Source organism: Chiloscyllium plagiosum, chromosome 21 (genome assembly GCF_004010195.1).
Source record: "Chiloscyllium plagiosum isolate BGI_BamShark_2017 chromosome 21, ASM401019v2, whole genome shotgun sequence".
NCBI lineage: Eukaryota > Metazoa > Chordata > Chondrichthyes > Orectolobiformes > Hemiscylliidae > Chiloscyllium > Chiloscyllium plagiosum.
Window position 1 is genome coordinate 9,651,393 of NC_057730.1, and position 24,186 is coordinate 9,675,578.

General features: G+C 42.1%; 1 protein-coding gene across 11 annotated transcripts in view; it reads right to left on the reverse strand.

Moving 5' to 3' along the window:
• Positions 1-24,186, reverse strand: part of caskin1 (CASK interacting protein 1) — a 651,040-nt gene that overhangs the window by 250,139 nt on the left and 376,715 nt on the right. For all 11 annotated transcript variants that reach the window (XM_043711216.1, XM_043711218.1, XM_043711212.1 and 8 more), the window contains exon 2: positions 5,571-5,622. In XM_043711216.1, the coding sequence (XP_043567151.1) occupies positions 5,571-5,622 (52 nt within the window). The remainder of the gene's footprint in view (positions 1-5,570; positions 5,623-24,186) is intronic.

Sequence of the window (24,186 nt, forward strand, 5' to 3'; positions counted from 1 at the left end):
GTGGTAGGTGGAAAAAGGTCAAGGTGAGGGTGATAGGACAGATTGGGGTGGGGGCGGAGAGGTCGGGAAGAAGATTGCAGGTTAGGGAGGCGGTGCTGAATTTGATGGATTTGACTGAGACAGGCTGGGGAAGTCTTGCACCTCCTGCGGTTGCAGGGGAAGGTGCCGGGAGTGGAGGTTGGGTTGGTGGGGGGTCCCCCACCCCAATCTGTCCTATCACCCTCACCTTGACCTTTTTCCACCTATCACATTTCCGACGCCCCTCCCCCAAGTCCCTCCTCCCTATCTTTTATCTTAGCCTGCTGGACAAACTTTCCTCATTCCTGAAGAAGGGCTAATGCCCGAAACGTCGATTCTCCTGTTCCCTAGATGCTGCCTGACCTGCTGTGCTTCTCCAGCAACACATTTCCGACTCTCAGGTTAAACCACCAGCGGTTGTCTCTTTAATAAGACAGCAGCCCCATGGTTCTGGTAAGACTACAGGTTGTTCTGCTATAACATGCTTTTTGTTAAAGCAAATTCACTGTAACCCAATTGATGAATTGGGGACACTGTTTCTAAAACGCGAACTTTTAAAACATATGGGTGGCACGGTGGCTCAGTGGTTAGCACTGCTGCCTCACAGCACCAGGGACCCGGGTTCGATTCCACCCTCGGGCAACTGTCTGGGTGGAATTTGCACATTCTCCCCGTGTCTGCATTGGTTTCCTCCAGGTTTCCTCCAGGTGCTCTGGTTTCTCCAACAATCCAAGGATGGCAGGTCAGGTGAATTGGCCATGTTAAATTGCTCGTAGTGTTCAGTGCATTAGGCAAGGATGAATATAGGGTCGGGGTTACTCTTCAGAGGGCTGATGTGGACTTGTTGGGCTAAAGAGCCTGTTTCCGTACTGTAGGGAATGTAATCATGTCAGCTGTAACATCACCAACACTTTAAGCACTGTTTCTAAAGCGTGATTTTTCTATGACGTAGGGTTGCACAAGAGCACAATCATCACGGCATAGAGGGAACGAGTTGTAGAGTGACTTTACCCCTACAACGTTTTGTTTGTGGGAGCTTGCTGTGGGCAACAAAGCCTGATTTTATACAGAGTCCTTCATTAACACAAGACATCCCATGCCTTCCAGCCACTGTTGATGTGTAGTCATTGTTCTATTGTAATAATGCTTGCTGCATTCCCCCTGTTACGACAAACAAAAGAATTTTATTGGCTGGAAAGCATTTTAGGACATTCGGGGGGGTCATGCTAGATAAACATGGGCTCCTTATTTCTGAACAATGTAATAATGATGATGGCATCGTAATCGTGAAACTGCCAAAACCAACATCATTGCAAAGCAGCACTGACATTATTTCCTTCAGGCACTGCAGATGTTATTGACTGAGTGAGTATCTCACCAAGGGGCAATCATCAATCTATTCAAATCCAACATACCTGTTCAAATTATATCTTTTGTAATGTGTAGACAAGTGGTGACACATCTTGACGTTAAATAGAAGCTCAAATGTAAATACGTAACCAGAAGCACTTCAACAACAAATATGCTGCCTTCTTTTATAATTGCACAAGACATTTCTGTGAGAATGAATGGTGCGATGTATTTTGGATAATAGCAGCATGCAGTCACCTGTGTTTCTATAGTGACACAAGCAAAAGGCCCAGAGGCTGGTAATATTTATTTAAGGCTAACAAAAGAAATGTTGAACTTTAGCTGTTCACTGAAATCAGAATAATAGAATCATTCTACCGCATGTAAAATATTCAGGGTTTTTAAATGATGGTAGTGCCCAGCAGTTTAATAACAGACTAATAAGCATAACATACTGAGTAACAGAACAAATGAATAGCAGTGGATGCTACTACAATTCAACCAATGTTCATTTTTCTTTTCTCAGGAGCTGTTGCAATTCTCTCACACATTTCCGAAACCTTCCAGCTGCAGGGAAGCCTGGCCCCAGTCCCAGTCATCACTGCTGCTCTGCATTGGTTGACAGCAACTGAAGTGACTTGGTCTTGCCAAGCCGGACTTCCACAAGAAGTAACTACTTAACTAACACAATCAGTAGTTGGTTTAATTGATGGGTCGGTGGCAATGGATATATTCTGGTCTTCACCCAGATGGCTAGACATTTGGTTCGCTTTAATAGCTTTTACTGCCTCCACTTTCCGCTGCTTTGGAGTCAGATGTTTTGACCATATACATTCACACACACACACACCATATTCCTATTGAGGGTGTGCTCCTAGCCCTTCTCTCCTCCTCCTCCTACCCCCAAAGGTTGGGGGGGGGGGGGGGGGCTTATCTGTTTTAAATTAGTCAACAGCTCCATTGGAGCGCAGTCACTTAAGGAAGGATCATGGCAATGATCCCTCTCACCTCGAGAGTGTGGGAAGACAGTGAATCCCAACACACATTCAATGGATGGAATGGCCTCTTCCAGTGCCACAAATGATTCCACGGCATATTTCCCATTGACAGACACTAACTGCCTTGGTTGAACAGGGTTAAAATCACCCCGAAAGTGAGTTTGCATTGATGAGGCACCATTGCAATCTGTGTATAAATGCTGTGGAGTTTTAGCCGGTATCACACAATTACCCACGACGGCTTACACCCTTTTGTCATCTTCATTCAGCAGGTTTGAACTCTATCTAATTGAATTTCCATTGCTCTTTTTGTTATGGAATGGCCAGAATGCATGAAGAGAAAATGTTTTTTTTGTGCAAAGCTACATTCTCTTCAGCATGCTCTTGTTTAATTTTTTTTAAAGAAGCAAATGATCAACACTGCTACACTCTTAAGATGGTTGCTGCAAACACATAACATGCTATAAACCTTCCAGAACATTCTACAAGTCAGAGCCAACTGGGCCTTACGTACCTCGTTAACGCCTGGAGATTCACTCTACTACCTATTGTGAACACAAAAGCCTAGAGATGTTCAGGTTCACATGGAGACCATGACAGAAGTGAATTGCAAAGCACAATGGTCCAAGACCATGGTAATGGCATCTCAATTAGCTGTTGCAATCGACCATCAACACCATGGCAACGGGCAATGGCCATCTTGATGAGGATAATCAACATACCTCATTTATCAGACTGGCTTTAGTAGAAATCACCCTGTCATGTGATTGAAACTGGGCTTTTTGAGCAACTTTTAAAATATTTTCGTTCTGACTTCGTTGCTGATTTAACATTCCGAGAAGAACAGCTCCAGGCCTTAGCAACTGGAAGATCCGCTCTCCATCTCTCTTCCTCTTAAAAGTCTCCTCGCTGGAAGGAACCTTGGGCTTCATCCGCCACTCTGGACTAACTCTCCAATACCAAAAAATATTGCTGCACCCTTCCTTACATCCATTTGCATTCAACTCCCAGGAAAAGAATTGCTACAAGATCACCAAACTGACAGACTTCCAACTGGACCGTGACTTTCTTGACTGAACAGTCAAGTAAACTTTTGCATTTTAAGGAATTCATAATTTAAAGTTCCTTCTATTTCTCTTTCTGTCTACCTTGTACGGTTGAGTTAAATAATGAAGCAACTTCCCCATATTTCAGACATTTTGTCAAATAAACCCCAATTTTGATTTCATCCTGAGGAATTCTATGGTGGGTTTATTTCTAAGATTAGAGATCAAAAAATACACAGTTCGGTGAACGTGCCTTGGCCTATTGGGATGGGGTTAAAATAAAAACGAAAACAGGATATCATAAAATACATCGCAAGTTCAGGCATAAGAGGGGAAGAGTAATCACAATTTAAATTCAACCCATCGTTCCATTGTCGATGACACAACCTGCCAGTGGTTTTGTCCTTCACCCTCTTTGTTGTGGAATGTAGGGCCAATTGCTCTTTTGTAAATGTGATGGGATGTCTTTACTCTCTCCTACATGAAATGTGCAGCTGAACTTTCCTTCACGTGTCAAGAATCTGATATTGGGACAATTTCCAGATTCCAACCATTCCAGTCTCTGAAGTCCACAATGATCTCATGAGAGGTGGCCAATTAATGAGCTGCCTCAATATTCGCTATTCAATAGCAGGCAGCAGATGGAAGGTCCATTTGGAGAGCCTGCAGTGTTAGACAGCAGTCAGTCCAAAAGGGACAGCTAGCGCTGATGAAGCAGAAAGGGGCCAGTCTTCAAAGTCACCTCAAATGGAGGATCTGTCAGAAATGTGAAGAAAATTGAAATGAACAAAAGCCCATGGCCGCTCTTGCCATCAGCATAGCAAGACTATCCCCCCAAAGGATTGACTGTGGCTGCAGCCTTTACATCCTTTGCATCCTCATCGGTCGGACATTAAGGAGACTCTCTGGGAGCCTCTGGCCTGCTATTGTGAAGTCTCCTTGGTAGGTGCTGGGCTGTGGACTCAACTGACAGCTGATTCACAGGAAATGGTGACAATTTCAGACAACTAAAAGGAACTTTAGCTGGATTTCTGCCTCTGACGAAGATGTTATGGATTCCCTTGGCACCCTATCCCTGGGAAAGTCCTCCCTTTCTCTCCCCCCAATTCCACCCATGATCTCCCATGAGTCACTGGTTTGTCTTTCTACTAAACCATTGAAAGGATGAGATAACACTCGATCTCAGGCCAATGCATGAAGAATAACAGCCACCAGTCACGTTAATCAATGTCATATTCTGCTTGCTTTAGACATCCCAGAATGTCAAGTTCTTCTATTCACTGATCTTCATAATTATTACACTGAAAGCTAGACTTTCCTTGGGGGTGGGGGGGAGGCAAAAGTGAGAGCACCAGAATTCCAACATCACCTGCACATTCAGACTTTGCTTATGGCCTCCATGGGTGGTTCACCCTGAGGAAAGATGTCATTTTGGTCTGGACTAGCAACAGCCTCTGACAGTTGTCAGGGGATTTGGTGTTGTAATGAGGAATGGGACGGGGATTGGATGATTATGGTTCAGAATAGGTGCTGAACAGACACACTGTAAGTCACTGACAGACTCTCCCCAGGACAAGTAACAAATATTAAGCAGGGCTTACTCCAAGTATCTCAGGACTCAAATCAACATTTATAAATGGCTTAATCTCCATGCAAGGCTGCCATCCAAGACAAAAATGCACCCCACAAACTAGTGTACAGTTAATTTTGATTACTATGTCCTTTTTCAGACCAACATCTGAAAGATAACGATAATTAAACATTACACAGAGGGCTCTGTAACATTATTTCACATGAACAGGTATATGAAGTGCTTATTAGTCTACACTTTTTAGACTATCTATTTGGTGTATAGAGAAAGCAGATGGGCGGCTGTAACCAATTTTCTATCACTGTGCATTCAGAATAATACATGTCAATGAACAGCATGGCACTGGGATGTAAATTCAGGATATAACCTTGTTTCTGCAGCGAAGTGTTGAAAATGCTGAGTGTCAGTTAAATATGACAGTCATTTCTTACAACGACACACTAAATCTAATTCGTCATTCTAAAGTGTTCTGTGATTAGTTCTGGACTGAGCTGCAAAGTAGAATTTTATTCATGTGATGCCTTGTGACCGAAGTGTTCAGAGACATGTTCTAATACATCCACTTACCCATCTAGATCTTGAAAGTTCACATTCACTCTCTTGGCAGATCCTAACAGCTCTGCAAAAGGAATAGAAGAAAAAAATTTAGAAATGAGCAGAGGGAGAAAATTGAACTACACAAAAACCATCAGCACAGAGGGTGGCTATTTGACCCATCCAATCTGCACTGGCCAAATGAAAAAGTTTCTGATTAATTCCATTACCTTACTCTTTTACCATGACCTTGCAATTTCCTTTCCAGCATATACGGAGAAAAAAACTTGCATTTCTATAGGTCCAATGCACTTTTACAGCCAATGGTCTACTTTTGCAATGTAGTCACTGGTGTGATGTCGGAAATACACAACAGGATGGCACAAACAGCACTATGGCAAACAACCAGACAAGTTTTCTTTTGTGATCCTGATTGAGGATTAAATATTTTGTCAAAAATGTGCCATGGGATTTTTTACATCTATTTACCGACTAGAGAAGGAGCAATATTTGACCTTCTCTTGGGAAATAAGGCAGGGCAACTGAGTGAAGTGTTAGTAGGGGAATACTTTGGGAGTAGATAATAGAACAATTCTATTAGTTCAGAAATAGTTATGGTTAAGGATAGGTCTTCCATAAAAGTTAAAGTTCTTAATTGGAGTAAGGCAAATTTTAAATGGTATGAGACAGGAACTTTCAAAAGTTGATTGGAATAGACTGTTCACAGGTAAAGGGATGACTGACAAATGGGAGGTTTTCAAAAGTGTGACAATGAGAGTTCAGGGCATTGTATTCCTTTTAGAGTGAAGGGTAAGGCTGAGAAGTGTAGTGAACAATGGATGAATAAAGGTATTGAGGTTCTGGTCAAGTATAAAAAAAGAGTCATACATTAGATGTAGACAACTGGGATCAAATTAATTTCTTGAAGAGTATAAAGTGTGAGAGAAATAGTGTCTCAGAAAGTTGATTGAGTTTTTTGAGAAAATAACCAAAATGATTAATGAGGGCAGAGTGGTAGACATTGTTTACACGGACTTTAGTAAAGCCTTTGACAAGGTTCTGCATGGTACACTAATTAATAACATTGGATCCCATAGGATTCAGAAAGAGTTTGCCAATTGGATACAATGTTGGCTTGATGGTCAGAGACAGAGGGGGTGGTGGAGATTTGTTTTTTAGGCTGCAGGCGTGTGACCAGCAGTGTTCCACACCAACTGATAATGGGTCCATGTTTGTTTATCATTTATATAAATGATTTGGATGAGGCTGCAAACTGGTTTCTGCTGACCAGAGAAATGTTCTGCTCAAAAGAATGAACAGAGCACAGTGACTGTCTACTTCACTGCTACAAGAGAGTGGGCAGACGCACCACTTCCCAGACTCCACCTTTACAAAATATCCTCTGAATGTTGGTGGTTGCCCAAAAATGATAATTTACTGTATGTGGGATCTTGCTGTGCATGGTTGGTTGCTATGGTTCCTGCGTTATGACAGCGACTAAATGTCAAAAGGCTTTGTTGGCTGCATGTGAAACACTTGGGCTACCCCACGGCACTATTTAAACGCAATCAATTTCTTTATTTGAGCACGATTGAGAATAAACCTCCACCAAGACCACATTGCACAAAGTTAAGATAACCTGCAGTGCAGTTTAAAAAAAAGGGACTAATATTTACTCTCATTTAATATACACTCAGTATGCTGACGATTCCTCTCCACCCTCCCTGGAGAGCTGCAGTTGCCTCCTTGGTATGGAAGAGAGTTAGAAAAGAGATTTATTGAAGTTAAGAGAGACAGCTTTGGCAACAGGCCAAAAGCAGCAGCTGTCTGAAGTGCAGGAAGATAGCAGCTCTGCTTCTATTTAATAAAGCTACATTTAGTACCTCGAAGAACGGGATTTTTTTTGAAGATGCAAGTTTGGGATGAAGTTGCCTTAGAATCTTTCAGAGCAATTGGGTAGAGGTATGGTTGATCAACAGGCAGAAGGAAAACAGGTCCAGCTGAGAAACATGGTCCTGACAGATCAGAGAGAAGGGGGAAGAATAAGGTTACGCACCTTGCTAGGTAGTACCGATGAACTGAAAACTTGCCTTTATATGCTGCATGATGTGACTGTAAAGTCAGGAATTCCCAAAGCAGTAGACAGCCAAAGAAAGTTTGTAGCATGGAAAATATAACAAAGGCTCACAAATAAGAATGTGATATAATGTCCAAATCCTGCATTTAGCTGGTGATTGAGGGCTAAGTATTGCTCAGGAGAGTGGCAAGAATCCTGACGCTCTTCTTTAAGTTAATGGCATGGGATTTTCTGTGCCCATTTGAGAGCGCAGAGCAGCTTTTGTTCAATGTCTCACACAAAAGAACAAAAGCAGAGATGCCTTTGGTAATGAATGCAAATAGGATTTGTTCACAAAATGAAGACAGTCAGATATATGAAATGTGATCCTCATTTTTGGCCATATAATCCTTCTCTCTTGCTCTATGCTTTATTGTATGCCCGAGCACAGGGTTAGGCGGACAAAATCTTGGCAAGAGATAGTAACTTGAACTATGCAGTATTGCATCTAAATGTACTGACTTGTCAACCTCATGTCCTGGTGGAGGATGGGAACTTGTCATCTCAGGATTCAACTGTGAAGATAATGTGGAGAGGCTTGTGGGTAAGTTGTGTTGCCAAGCCATTTCTCCATAGAATAATGAATAACATATCATGAAAACGTACAGCACAGACAGATGATGCCTGGACCATCATACCTATGTCCTTTCTATGAAAGATCTGATCAGTCCTGCTCTCCTCCTCATTTACCAAAGCTTAGTTTTCTCCTTTCTAAATAGTTACCCAATTTTCTTTTGGAGGCTATGATTGAATCAGCATCTACCACCCTTTTAGAATGTGTGTTCCACTCACTATGTTAAGCAAAATCTCCCCATCCTCCTCCTTCTTTTATCTTAAGGTTATGCCTGTCAGCACTCCTGTCTTTGGAAACTGTTTCTCCTCATCTACTTGATGAAAGGTCCTCATTATTTTAAGCACTATCAATAATTTTTCGAAAAATGTAAGAACATGAGAAATATGAGGTGATGGAGGCAATTTGGAGTTTAACCATGCTCTGCTATTAACAAGATCTTCCATCTCAACTCTACAGATACTCCCGCATTCCCTCCCTCCCTTACGGCATTATTATCCAAAAATCAACAAACTTCTGCCGTCATTTGACTCAAAGACTGAGTATCCATAACCTCTCTGGGGTAGAGAATCCCAAAGATTCACAAACCTTTGAGTGAGGAAATTTCTCCTCATTGTAGTCTGAAATGGCCAATGGGGAAAGCAGCATCTCCCCTGTCAAGATCCTAAAGAATTTTATATTTCATTTAGATATCATTGGAGAGAGAGAACACAAAATAAAAGCAAGAGAGAAACAATGTAAAAACAGGTGAATCGAGCCCTAAGATGGCTGCCTTCAGTAAAATGTGTATCCTCGTCCCTTGGCCAAAATTTAATAGACAGGTCTGGCAGGAAATGCTACACTCTAACTGGAATTGTATTTGGCTGAGGATCTGCACAAATTTCAGATTTTGGCAACTTTTACTGCTCTTAACCAATTTGTCAGTTTTTTTTATTGCCACAACCCATTTATTATTTATTCAGTAATTCAATCTGAAGGAAACCAATGGAAAACATTTCATAGATGTTTTCTTTTAAAATCAACTGACTTGTAAGACCCAAGATCCTGAATCCTGGAAAGCTTAAGCAGTAATCTCAATACAGGAACTCTATCTGTAAGTGGAAAGAATTTTGTATCATGTGAATCAAACCATCCACTACGCATCAAACGGGTATTTGAAGAAGGCAATGAGGTATTCCTGGTGTCCTCATAGACCCATAACGTCTTATAGCGTAACAGAAGGTCATGTCTGTGTTGGCTTTCTGAACATAAGAACTAGGAGCAGGAGAAGGCCATCTGACCCCTTGAGCCTGCTCCACTATTCGATAACATCATGGCTGATCTTTTCATGGACTCTTGCCATAACCACAGCACGGTGACTCAGTCCTAAATCTGCTTCCCCTTATTTTAAGGCTATGCCTCAGTTCTAGTTTCACCTGCCCAGTGAAAATAAAGTCCCTGCCTCTACCTTATCTATTCCCTTCCTAATTTTATATGTTTCTGTAAGATCCCCCCCTCATTCTTCTAAATTCCAATGACTATAGTCCCAGTCTATTCTCTCCTCATAGGCCAACCCTCTCAACTCTGGAATCAACCTAGTGAGCTTCCCCGGCACCCCCTCTAGTGCCTGTACATCCTTTCTCGAGGAAGGAGACCAAAACTGCACACAGTACTCCAGATGTGGACTCACCTGCACCCCATACAGCTGCAGCACAATCTCCCTATTTTTAGAGTCCCCCCCTCTAGCAATTAAGGAGAATATTCCATTCGACTTCTTAATTCTCTGTTCCAGCTGCAGACCAACCTTCTGAAATTCATGGCCAAGGACACCCAGGTCCGTCTGCACATCAGCACGCTGCTGCTTTTTCCCCATTTAAACGAGCCAACCACTCCTCTTGCTTTGTCCCTTAGATATGAACCTTTTAATATAAATCCAATTTTCTTTCGCACTATTCATTCTTTAGTTGATATAACCTGAACTGATTAAATGAATCATTTACCTCACTTTCTGTGCGTGATTCTGCTGCATGGGTACTGGCCACTGTGTCCGTGACATAGAAATATTTGGTTACACTTCAAAATAACAATTTGCTGCGAGGTGCCTTTCCACTTTTTGAAGTTAGGTCTTTGTAACTGCAAACCCCTTTGCTCTTGGTTAGACTCGTATACGAACTGGATTCAACTGTTGTGTGTGACGCAAATACAATTCATCATGGCTTGTTTCTGAGAACCTCTATCTTTGTCGTTCAACTTCAATATACATAGGTTTCGGAAGGAGAAAATCATATTTGGTGAAATGATACAGAGTGAATTATCAGAGAGCTGCCAGTACCGATAGTTCATGTCATTGGCAAGTAGCAATTGTTGAACATTTAAATATATTTCAGTATAAAAGTGTATTATTGAAGAAAGAGACTTATTGTCAAATGTTTTTGTCTTATACTCATCAGGACCGATGCAAAAATTCCAAATTTCATAGAGTCATAGAGTCATAAAGATGTACAGCATGGAAACAGACCCTTTGGACCAACCTGTCCATGCCAACCAGATATCCCAACCCAATCTAGTCCCACCTGCCAGCACCCGGCCCACATCCCTCCAAACCCTTCCTATTCACATACCCATCCAAATTCCTTTTCAATGTTGCAATTGTACCAGCCTCCACCACTTCATCTGGCAGCTCATTCCATACACGTACCATCCTCAGTGTGAAAACGTTGCCCCTTTGGTCTCTTTTATATCATTCCCCTCTCACCCTAAACCTATGCCCTCTAGTTCTGGACTCCCCGACCCAAGGGGAGTCTATTTATCTTATAATCCCCTCATAATTTTGTAAACCTCTACAAGGTCACCCCTCAGCCTCCGACGCTCCAGGGAAAACAGCCCCGGCCTGTTCAGCCTCTCCCTATAGCTCAAATCCTCCAACACTGGCAAAATCCTTGTAAATCTTTTCTGAACCCTTCAATTTTCACACATCTTTCCGATAGAAAGTAGACCATAATTGCACGCAATATTCCAACAGTGGCCTAACCAATATCCTGTACAGGTGCAACATGACCTCCCAACTCCTGTACTCAATACTCTGACCAATAAGGGAAAGCATACCAAATGCCTTCTTCACTATCTTATCTACCTGCGACTCCACTTTCAAGGAGCTATGAACCTGCACTCCAAGGTCTCTTTGTTCAGCAACACTTTCCAGGACCTTACCTTTAAATGTATAAGTCCTGCTAAGATTTGCTTTCCCAAAATGCAGCACCTCGCATTTATCTGAATTAAACTCCATCTGCCACTTCTCAGCCCATTGGCCCATCTGATCAAGATCTTGTTGTAATGTGAGGTAAACCTCTTCGCTGTCCACTACACCTCCAAATTTGGTGTTATCTGCAAACTTACTAACTGTACCTCTTATGCTTGCATCCAAATCATTATGCAAATGACAAAAAGTAGAGGACCCAGCACCGATCCTTGTGGCACTCCACTAGTCACAGGCCTCCAGTCTGAAAAGCAACCCTCCATCACCACCCTCTGTCTTCTACCTTTGACCCAGTTCTGTATCCAAACAGCTAGTTCTCCCTGTATTCCATGAGATCTAACCTTGCTAACCAGTCTCCCATGGGGAACCTTGTCGAACGCCTTACTTAGGTTCATATAGATCACATCTACTGCTCTGCCTTCATCAATCCTCTTTGTTACTTCTTCAAAAAACTCAATCAAGTTTGTGAGACATGATTTCACACGCACAAAGCCATGTTGACTATCCCTAATCAGTCCTTGCCTTTCCAAATACATGTACATCCTGTCCCTCAGGATTCCCTCCAACAACCTGCCCACCACCGAGGTCAGGTTCACCGGTCTATAGTTCCCTGGCTTGTCTTTACCGCCCTTCTGAAACAGTGGCACCATGTTAGCCAACCTCCAGTCTTCTGGCACCTCACCTGTGACTATCGATGACACAAATATCTCCGCAAAAGGCCCAGCAATCACTTCTCTAGCTTCCCACAGAGTTCTAGGGTACACTTGATCAGGTCCTGGGGATTTATCCACCTTTATATGTTTCAAGACATCCAGCACTTTCTCCTCTGTAATTTGGACATTTTGCAAGGTGACACCATCTATTTCCCTACAGCCTAATTCTTCCATATCTTTTTCCACAGTAAATACTGATGCAAAATACTCGTTTATTATCTCCCTCATTTTCTGTGGCTCCACACAAAGTCCGCCTTACTGATCTTTGAGCGGCCCTATTCTCTCCCAAGTTACCCTTTTGTCCTTAAAATATTTGTAAAAACCCTTTGGATTCTCCTTAATTCTACTTGCCAAAGTTATCGCATGTCCCCTTTTTGACCTCCTGATTTCCCTCTTACTTCCTTTACACTCTTCTAAGGGTTCACTCATCAATCCTGTCTATACCTCACATATGCTTCCTTCTTTTTCTTAAACAAACCTTCAATTTCTTTAGTCATCCAGCATTCCCTATGCCTACCAGCCTTTCCTTTCATCCTGACAGGATTATACTTTCTCTGGATTCTCGTTATCTCATTTCTAAAGGCTTCCCACTTTCCAGTGTCCCTTTACTTGCGAACATCTGCCCCCAATCAGCTTTTGAAAGTTTTTGCCTCATGCTGTCAAAATTGGCCTTTCTCCAATTTAGAACTTCAACTTTTAGATTTGGTCTATCCTTTTCCATCAGTATTTTAAAACTAATCATGAGTCATATGGTATACAAACAAACCCTTTGATCCAATTTATTCGCACCGACCAGATGTCCCAAACTGATCCAGGCCTGTTCGCCACCATTTGGCCCATATTCCTCTAAACACTTCCTATTCAAAAGGAACAACAATTTAAACTGCATGAGAAAGAAAGGTGCATACTTATTGGCAAGTGGACTCCGCCCCCACCCCAGTCTGACCTATCACCCTCACCTTGACCTCTTTCCACCTATCACATTTCCGACGCCCCTCCCCCAAGTCCCTCCTCCCTACCTTTTATCTTAGCCTGCTGGACAAACTTTCCCCATTCCTGAAGAAGGGCTTATGCCCGAAACGTCGATTCTCCTGTTCCCTGGATGCTGCCTGACCTGCTGCGCTTTTCCAGCAACACATTTCCAGCTCTGATCTCCAGCATCTGCAGACCTCACTTTCTCCTCTGATTAATCAAGTAAGGCCTTGGACCAGGCACCAGAGAAATACTGTCCTGCAGCTGTTGTTTAATTTCAAAAAAGGCAAATAAACTCTGATTGGTCAAAGCATTGTCATAAGGAATTCACTGGGGAACAGTTGTTTCTTAAGTTTTTTGTTTAATTGAAAGGGGTACAAATGTTTGGACATGTCCTTTGTGTCTGCAATGGGCAGGGCCCCCGCATATGAAGATATGTAGCCTCAAGCAAGCCTTAGTCAGCCACATTGTGAAGCCTGATGATCATCTTAAATTGGTTGTTGACATTATTCTTAGTGTGCCCATGATTATTCAGCTTGTGCTGTCCAATTGGAAACTCACACCTGAAGTTGGACAGAGCGTTCTGATCTTTGCAAGCATGAGCTGAATGAATACTTTGACACATAGTCAAAGGGATATGCTATTTGTTACAATCCATCAGTCATTAGGATCCACGACCTACATACCTGGCATCACACTGGCACTAAACTTTACATAGCACATTACTCATTTATGCAGTAGATAGAACATCTTTTTGGCTTGACAGCAGCATCCAGTTAGCGGAGAATATTATACATATTGCTCCTGAATTGTCTGTGTGCAAGCACACACTATTCATCCTACTATCTCTGTTACTGAACATTAAACCCCCCTGGTGTGTTTGAACTGAAATGCTGAGCGTAAACGTAATTAGAATCATAGCACAGAAGAAGGCTCTTCAAACATCATGTCTGTGATGGCTTTTTGGAGCTATCCAATTCTTCCCAGCTTTAGGACTCTTGCCCTGTCGCCCTGTCATTTTCTTTCTCCTTTCAAGTACATCTTTTGAGAACTCTTCTTGAATTTGCTTCCAATGCCCTTTTAGGTGATACATTCCAGATCATAATAACTCTCTATGTAAAAAAATGTACCTTATGTTACTGCTGGTGCTTTTGCACTTCACCTGAAAAATGTGATCGCTGGTTACTGAGCTGCCTCGTACTGGAAACTGCTTCTCCTCATTTACTAAGCCATTCAGGATTTTGAACATTCACATCAAATCTGTTGCTAAGCTCCTCTGCTCTCAGGACAACAACCCTAGTCTTTTCACAAAAACCCATATCCCTTATGAGTGCATTCTCTGATGTTTGTTTTATTTTTAACGCACTGGTGAAAATAAATGACAACTCCAGGCAACACACAAAATGTTTTTGTAAATAATTACCATAGCATGGGTCAATTCTTTTGGAGAAGCAATAAAATGTGAGGTTCTTCACAGTAACTGTCAGAAAGCCTTCACTCAACTCTCTCACTGGTAGGCAAGTGGGATTCTATGGAGTTTGGCTGGCTGCATTTGACATTAAAATAACAAGGTTGCTAACCTTTCACGCCAGAAAGGCTTTTTATCTTTTTTCAGAGTGAGGTAGGGGAAATTTAACAAATGCAAAATGTGGAGACTAAAGTGTCTTAGCAGAAGAGGCCACCAAGTGACTGAGTGCAGTTTAAGTATCAGCATGTTCTGTTTTAACTTATTAACACTGCAATCAGAATTCATTTATAGAATCATTTAACAGCCAATTCGAAACGCAATAGGAATTATTTAAATGACATATGAAGATGCATGTTCAAGTACATATGCATCTACATGATGCTATTTTATACTTGTTGGAATAATCCGAATGATTCCGCCTCAAGGCATGCTTCATTTTCCTCTTCTCTTTCATCCTGCTTTAAATTAACTTTCTCTTTGCAGCTGAATGTCTCATAAATATAATGTATCACTGCCTCAGTGACAAATCAGAAGTGTTCTTCTTCAAACCCTCAGTATATGATGCTGGGAAGGGTGAAGTTTACTATCTGGACTCAGTATTTCCCCCAGTGGTGAGGCCAAAATCAGTCTGAGAGTCACTGAGTCAAACTACAGCACAGCAAGCATGCTGGAGACACTATACACTACCCTGATAATGAAAACCTCCACAGCCATCAGCAGCTGACCAACATGGAGGCTAGGCTGTCAGCACACAGCCCACTCACAAGTAATTACACATCACACAAAAACCAGGCAATGATTACTTCCAAAAGGAGAGCTTATCACTAGCTCACCTTGACCATTGGGTGGCACAGTGGTTCAGTGGTTAGCACTGGTGGCTCATAGCGCCGGGTCCCAGGTTCGATTCCAGCCTTGGGCGACTGGCTGTGTGGAGTTTGCACATTGTCCCTTGTCTGCGTGGGTTTCCACCGGGTGCTCCGATTTCCTCCCACAGTCCAAAGATGTGCAGGCTAGGTGAATTGGCTATGCTAAATTGCCCATAGTGTTCAGGGATGTGTAGGTTAGGTGCATTAGTCAGGGGTAAATGAAGAGTAATAGGGTTGGGGAATTGGTCTGGGTTGGTTACTCCTCAGAGGGTCTGTGTGGATTGGTTGGGCCAAATGGCCTGTTCCACATTGTAGCGATTCTATTAATACCTTCACTGCTAGAAACATGCTTGGAATTACCATTGACCAGAAACTTAACTGGACCATATAACTGCTGTAGTTATCGCAGCAGGTCTGAAGTGAGTAACACCTCATGACTGCTTTCTTCCATTGACAAGGCCTCTGTCAGGAGTGTGATTAATATAGTGTCCTGGATGAATGCAGTCAACTTAAGTCATCATTCATCCGTAACTTCAAATATTCACACCCTGCAACCACTCATAAACTGTGACTCCATTGACAGCATCTTTCAAATGGCTGACCTCTACCGGGAGTAAGGTCAAGGACAGTGAGTCCATGGAAAACCCATCTAAATCACACACCATCCTAACCTGGAAATATAATGCCATTCCTTCAGTGTCGCTGGATCAAAGTCCTGCAACTCACTCCTTAAAATAACTGTACCTATGTTAGATGGGTTGGAATTGTTCAAGAAGGCGTGGGCAATAAATTCAGGTCTTGATGGTGTGTGACCACACAAATCAATCACAAAAAAGATTGTCTTTTCTCACTATATATGTCCCATCAAGATTGGCATTACTATTCCTCTTGTCAGATGATTCAAAAGATGGGCAGAATGGTGGCTGAGCGGTTAATACTGAATCATAGAATCCCTACAGTGTGGAAGCAGGCCATTCAGCTTATACGGACCCACCCAACCCCTGCATTTCCCATGGCTAATTCACCTAGCTTGCACATCCCTGGACACTATAGTATGGCCGATCCACCTAACCTGCACATCTTTGGACTGCAGAAGGAAACTGGAGCACCCAGAGAAAACCTCAGGGGACACTGGGTGAATATGCAAACTCCACACAGACAGGTAACTGAGGGTGGAATTAAACCAGGGTCCCTGGTGCTCTGAGGCAGCAGTGTTAACCACTCATTTAGACAACTCTAAGGACGCACTTAAAATCCAAATCCTTCTGAGTCAGCAACCTGACCACCTTGCATTAGAAAACTTTCAATCAATCTTATCTGAGTAATACTTTACCAAGGAACATCTACTCACTTTCAAATGTAACTACTGTGAACATTTACTGGGACGGGAATCTCTCCAGATACATTTGGGATTATCCATTGATGCTTAAACTGATAAACTATTTTAAATTAATTCTAGATGTGCCTCTGCTTCTAAACTTTAATAGCATTTTGAGGAATTTTTGTACTCTTGACACTGCAAGTAATGTTGGGAAATAGCACACTTCCCGACTTGTAGCAAAGATTACTGCAGTACAGAGGATCAGCCCTCTTCCAGCAATGTGAAATAAGACAATATTCTGACAATATTTCAGAATAGTCAGACATCAAGAGTGGTGGCATAATAGACAGTGAAGAAAGTTATCTAAGATAGAGATCTTGATCAGCTGTGTCAATAGGCTGAAGAATGGTAGATGGAGCACAGCTGCCTGAACTGCTCTACTTTTCCAGCACCACTCTAATCGAGAGTCTGTTTTCCAGCATCTGCAGTCATTGTTTTTACCAAGTTGTAGATGGAGTTTAATTTGGATAAATGTGAGTTTTACATTTTGGAAAAACAATGACAAGACTTATACTATTAAAAGTAGGGCCTTGGGCAGTGTTGTAGAACAGCGAGACCTAGGGGTTCAGAAACATAATTCTTTGAAATTTGCATCACATATTGATAAGATGGTTGAGATGGCATTTAGCACGCATGTCTTCATTGCTCAGACCTTTGAATATAGGAGTTGGGATGTTCTATTGAGGATATACAGGACACTGAGAAGGCCTCTTCTGGAGTACTGTGTTCAGTTCTGGTCACCCTGTTATAGGAAGGATATCATTAAGTTGGAAAGGGTTCAGGAGAGATTTACCAGGATGTTGCCAGGTATGGGAAATTGGAGTTATGAAGAAAGGCTGGATAACCTGGTATTTTTTTTATTGGAGGAAGTATAGGAGGTTGAAAGGTGACCTTATAGAGGTTTGTAAAATAATGAGGGGTAAAGATAATGGTGGTTGTCCTTTCCCTAAAATGGGGGAATTTCAAGATGAGGGGTACATTTTTAAGGTAAGAAGAGAAAGATTTTGAAAAGACATGAGGGGCAAAATGTTTACACAGAGGGTGATTCGTGTGTGGAATGATCTTCCTGAGGGAGGGTTGATGTGGGTACAATTATAATGTTTAAAAGACATTTGGATAAGTACATGAATAGGAAAGGTTTGGAGGGATATGAGCCAGGAGCAGGCAAGTGGGATTAGTTTAGTTTGGGATTATGTACCGAAGCTGCATGACTATGACTTTTAAAGTAAATTCTCAAGGTTCTAATTATATATTTATTCATTCTGTTAGTGAAACTCCTCAGTGTTGCTGATACCATTGAGTGGGTGCTGGTTTCGATTATGCTATTTGATAATGAAATATTTGAAAGCTCAGGGACAATTGAAGCCTTTACAAATACCATCACATCCTGAAAAGCTTCTTAGAAGTAAATGTTCACTTTGGCACAGCTTAACTCATCTTAATTTTAAATTTAAAGTGTAATATTTTGTAGAAAAGAAGTCTGGAGAGATCTAAGTAAATTCATTCTGCAGCATTCGTATTTCCTGAGAACAAACGGATGCAGAATTTGAGGGATATTTGCAGTCAACGAAACACAGTAGCTGTTATTCCAGTTGAGAAAATTATTTATTTTGCTCCGTCATCTGCAAAACTGCATGGGTCAGTGAATCTTATAGCCACTGACAACAATACACTACTGAATGTGACTGTACCGGGATAGTGAAAATAAACATTTTTTTGATTTTAGTTTTCTGACAGATTGAACTCTAGCATTGGCTTTATTTCTGAGGTGACTGGACAGAGTAGTAGTAGAGGGGTTGGTTCTCTTGCCTGAACAATCTAGAACATAACATGGGGCACCACATTGCCTCAGTGGTTAGCACTGCTGCCTTACAGTGTCAGGGACCTGAGTTTGATTCCACCCTCAGGTAACTGTCTATTTGGAGCTTGCACATTCTCACCATGTCTGTGTGATTTTCCTCCAGGTGCTCTAGTTTCCTTCCGCTGTCCAAAGATGTGCAGGTTAGGTGGATTGGCCATGCTAGATTTCCCATAGTGTCTACAGGTGTGCAGGCAAGGTGGGTTAGCCATGGGAAATTCAGGGTTACAGAGAAGGGGTGGGTTGGGGTGGGATTCTCTTCAGAGGTTCAATGGGCCTAATGGCCTGCTTTCACACTATAAGGATTCTATAACAGCCAAAGCAGAGGGTATGGCCTCAATCACCTGAGATTGCAATGAAGAAAAATTTTTTCCCTCAAATTGTTTTGAAACTTTGGAATTCTCTACCATTTTAGGTTGGGAGTCTTCCATCGATGAATATATTTAAGGCTCAGACAGAAAGATTTCTGGTCTCTCAATAAATCAGGGAATAAGAGCAGCAAGCAGGAACGTGAAGGTAAGCCTAAGGTTAGCCAGGATTGCATTGAATAGCAGAGCAGACTGGAGGAGCCAGATGGCCTGCAAATCTTCTGATTACAGATGTTCTTTAGCTGTGTGGGAGGTGCAGTTGGCAGTGGCCTCTTTTAAGAGTGCTGTGCAAATTACACTCATACCACTGTCCATTTCACCAGCAATCCCCACTCCATTAGTTCTGTGTGACATAGAATGACACAGGTTTGACAGCACAGGAACAGACCATTTGCTCCACTTGTTTTCCACACACACCCTCCTTGCCCCTCTTCCCCCTAACAACCTCAGCTTATATTCCTTTCTCCCTCACGTGCTTATACAGCTTTCCCTAATATGCAGCAGGAGAAATATGAGAAAGACGAACTGAATCATGGGATAAAAAAACCTGAAAGAACTGTGTATGCTGGAAATCTGAAACAAAAACAGAAATTGCTGGAAAATCTCAGCAGGTTTGGCAGCATTTGTGGGGAGGAATCTGAGTCATAGTTTCGGGTGCAGTGACCCTTCTTCAGAATTGAAGTTCTGATTCGTTCGGAGATTTTCCAACAATTTCTATTTTTGTTTCTGAATCAAGCGATAATTATTAAGCCTTACAGTTCTTACTGTCTCCAAGCATTAAGCCTTCATAGTCTGCATTTTGCAGCTGTATAGCATAAAACTTGAAAAGTGAAGAACAAGCTTGTCTTGATCATTTAATCCCAACATTGCCATTCATTAAAAAAAAGTTCATAGCCACCTGGGGCATGACACTCAGAACTAGGCTTGTAAATGAAGTTTGGCACTATTTTCAGACTTTAACTGATGTTTTACCTGCTCTGGACAATGGAATAAGTATTTGCTGTATATGCTGGTGCTCAGAAACTTGTGCCCAAATCCAGATTGCAAAACCTAAAATTTAAAACTTCAAACAGAAGCCTTCACTAACATTGGCCTATATCCTCTGGAGCTTGGAAGAATGAGCTGTGATCTTATTGTAATGTACAAAGCTCTCCATGGGTTTGACAGCGTAGATGCTAAGTGGCTGTTTCCCTTAGCAAGGCAGTCAAGCATTCGTGGTCATGGTCTCAGGATAACAGGTCAGCCATTTCAGACTGAAACAGCTCAAAATATCTTTACTCAGGGTGGAGTGCCTTGTTGGCATTCTATACCCTGGAGAATTGAGGATGTTCTGTAACTAAATATATTCAATGTTGGGAGTGATTGATTTTCAGGAAATTAAGATATATATGCATCTTATCAAGTGGGAGCGAGCTTAAGGGGCCAAACATCTACTCCTGTTCATATTTCTTATATGTTTAATGTCCTTACACGTAACATAGATCAACTTTTTGCTGTATTCTATAGTGCCCTGAGAGCTGAACATAGAACATTACAGCGCAGTACAGGCCCTTTGGCCCTCAATGTTGTGCCGACCTGTGAAATCAATCTGAAGCCCATCGATCCTACACTATTCCATTTTCATCCATATGTTTATGCAATGACCATTTAAATGCCCTGAAAGTTGGAGAGTCTACTACTGTTGCAGGCATGGTGTTCCTTACTCTCTGAGTGAAGAAACTACCTCTGACATCTGTCCTATATCTATCACCCCTCAATTTGAAACTATGTCCCCTTATGCTAGCCATTACCATCCGAGGAAGCTGAGCTTGTATCTAAGCTTAATGCCATCAAGAACCACATCAAAGAATGATCACAAAGATTTTCCCATAGTGCCTAATCACTAGCACAAGTAATGTAAGATGGGCCAATGGAATATGGTAGCACAGTGTTCATTTTGCTAGACTTGTAATCCAAAGGCCTGGCAGCAGCGATGGAGGGGGTAACTGTGTTTCACATATGGCCAATGCTGCCAGACCTGCTGAATAGTTTCTGTCCAGATTTTCAGCACCTCCAGCTTTTTGCTTTTGTTGTAATCCACATGCCTGGACTAATAACCCAGATATGTGAGCTAGAATTTAGTTAATTAAATAACTGGAATAAAACACTAGAACCAGGAATGGTGACTTTGAAACTACTGAACGGTCAGATTAAGAAACAAACCTGATTGGTCAACTTGAGTTCCTATAGGAAGGAAATCTGCTATTTTACCCAGTCTGGCATATAAGGTGGAATGATGGAAACTGGGAATGTTCAAGAGGCCAGATTTGGAGGACTTTAGATATCTTGGACAACAATGGGACTGTGGATGTGACAGAAACAGGGGGAGATTTGAAAAGCATAAGGAGAATTTTAACATCAAGATGTTGTCAGACCAGAATCCTAATTGGGATAATATAACATTTCATCATAGAATGTAACAGCAATGTAACACTCACAGCAATCAATTAGGTCACAGTACCTATATGGCCAGAGTACTGTATGATTTCAATATGGAGTTGGATACAGAACTTGGAATTAAAGGGATCATAGAATTTGGGAGAAAAGTGTGAACAGGCTATTGAATTGAATGATCCGCCATGATCATAATGACTCTATATCATAATGAATCAACATCATAATGAATGGTGGAGCACGTCCAAAGGGCCAAGGGCTCAGGCCCAAGACGTCAATTCTCCTGCTCCTTGGATGCTGCCTGACCCGCTGTGCTTTTCCAGCACCACACTCTCGACTCTGATCTCCAACATTTGCAGTCCTCACTGTCTCCTCGAAGGGCTGAATGGCCTACTCCTGCTTCTACTTTTTATATTGCACAAGAGCAAGGCAGTATTTAATTGGCTATAGGGGAAACTTTGATTTGCCGCATGGCAGGAAACAAAGACGCTGAGGGGTTAAGAGATAGGATAATAAGTTGCCACAATCATGTTAAAATCTGTTTGTTTTTGTCTTGGCTTGTATGTGACCCAAAAAGAAAGGATCTGGATTTTTGCCATTGCCTCTGGCATCAGCTGTACCAGGCATTGATCTTCTGAAGCCATCTGCCTCTGCCTGTTAATCTGAACGGTCACTCACCTCCGTGCGGTCAAACTTTCCCAAAGGGCTGAGCTGCAGGTTTTTGTTGCTACAAGTGACCTGATTGCAGAAGTTTTTGGGAAGGGGGGAGGGATTCACGTTTGAAGGTACCAAAGTGCTGAGCATTTGCACCCCAGACATTGCTTAGCTTGTGAATGAGTCACAAAGACCTATGACACGGAAAAATACCCTTCGGCCCATCGAGTCTGTGCCAGTCAAAAACAATCATCTAACTCGTCTAATTTGCCAGCACTTGCCCTTCTATGCCTTGGCATTGCAAATGTACATCTAATTACTTCTAGACTGTTGTGAGGCCTTCTGTCTCTATGACTCTTACAGACATCAAGTTCCAGATTCTCACCCCTCTCTAAGTGAAGAGGAGTTAGCACTGATGCCTCACAGCACCAGAAACCCGGGTTCAATTCCTGCCTTGGGCAACTGTCTGTGTGGAGTTTCCACATTCTCCCCGTGTCTGCGTGGGTTGCCTCTGGGTACTCCAGTTTCCCCCCACAGTCCAAAGGTGTGCAGGTCAAGTGGATTGGCCATGCTCAATTGCCCACAGTGTCTAGGGATGTGCGGTCTAGGTGGGTTAGCCTTGGGGAATGCAGGGCTACAGGGTTGGGGTTGAGTCTGGGTGGGATACTCTTTGGAGTGTGTGTGTGAACTCAATGGGCCGAATGGTCTACTTCCACACTGTAGGGATTTCTATGATGGTAAACCTCCTGCCCCACACCTTAAATTTATTCCTCCTTGTCATGGATCCCTCCACCAAGGGGGAATGTTCCTTTTTTTTGTACTTACAATTTTATACATCTGATGTCAAATAAACACATTTTTCCTCTTCGTTTTTATTTCTTCAGAGAAGAGGTAGGAATACAAGGTTAGACAGTGAAGGGGGAGCACTACAGAAACGAGAATGGGCACAAAGGAGGTGGGGCTGTTTCCTTGCTGTTTCTCTGAGTAAGATTAAAAACTTGTTCTGATTTTTGTTGTTGTTCTTGGCTGCAGGAGAGTAACAATAGGTGACTTTGGAATAAAGTATGATAAAGCTATCATTTTTGGTTCCATCCTCCAGGGTCCTTGGGTGTGTGACAGTGCAGAGTGGTTGTATATATATAAGCAGTGAAGATAGGCACAAGATATATTGTCTGCAATTTACTGGCAAATATTGTTAAATATTTATTTTGGACTTGTAAGCAGAGCCTCCAAAGTGCAATAAAAATCCTTGGTCTTCAATCATATCATATTCATTAGCATACTGTAAAAAAATGCCCAAAACTAAATGTCTACAATATTAAAAATAACAACCATGGCAACACAGTGATGGGAGGGAGAATGTGCAGGGTGCTCTGGAAAGCTAAGATGAGGCTTAAAAATTCATGGTAATTAGATCCAAGGTGAATTTGCCCTCTCGTCCTTTATCCAATTTTAGCTCCTGACTGTACTTCTCCCTCAATCTTTTATCAGTGCCCAAGGAGTAGAGTGATTTAAAAGGTGTGAGTTCAACTGCCCATGCTCTGTTGTCTTTCAGACAAGATGTTAAGCTGAAGCTTGGCCTATTCTTTCTGATGAAAGTAAAAGATTTCATTGTGAAATATTTCTCCTTCAACCATTATCACTAAAACACAGCACCTGGTCATTTATCATATTGCTGTCTGTGGGAGCCTCCTGTGCAGAACCAGACAGCCATACTCTCTAGATTTCAACAATAACCTTTCTTCAATAGTTTGTTTTACACTGACTGGAAATCACTTAAGACACCTGGAAGGTGGTATAGAAATGTAAGTTCTTCTTGCTGAGCACTAGGTGATAATCTCAAAGGTGTCATCTGGGTGGCTTTATGACTAGGAAGGGTTTAGAGGAATATGGGCCAAGTGCTGGCAAGTGGGACTAGACTAGGTTAGGATATCTAGTCAGCATGGGCGAGTTGGACCGAAGGGTCTGTTTCCATGCTGTACATCTCTATGATCCTAAGACTCTGTCTCATCCC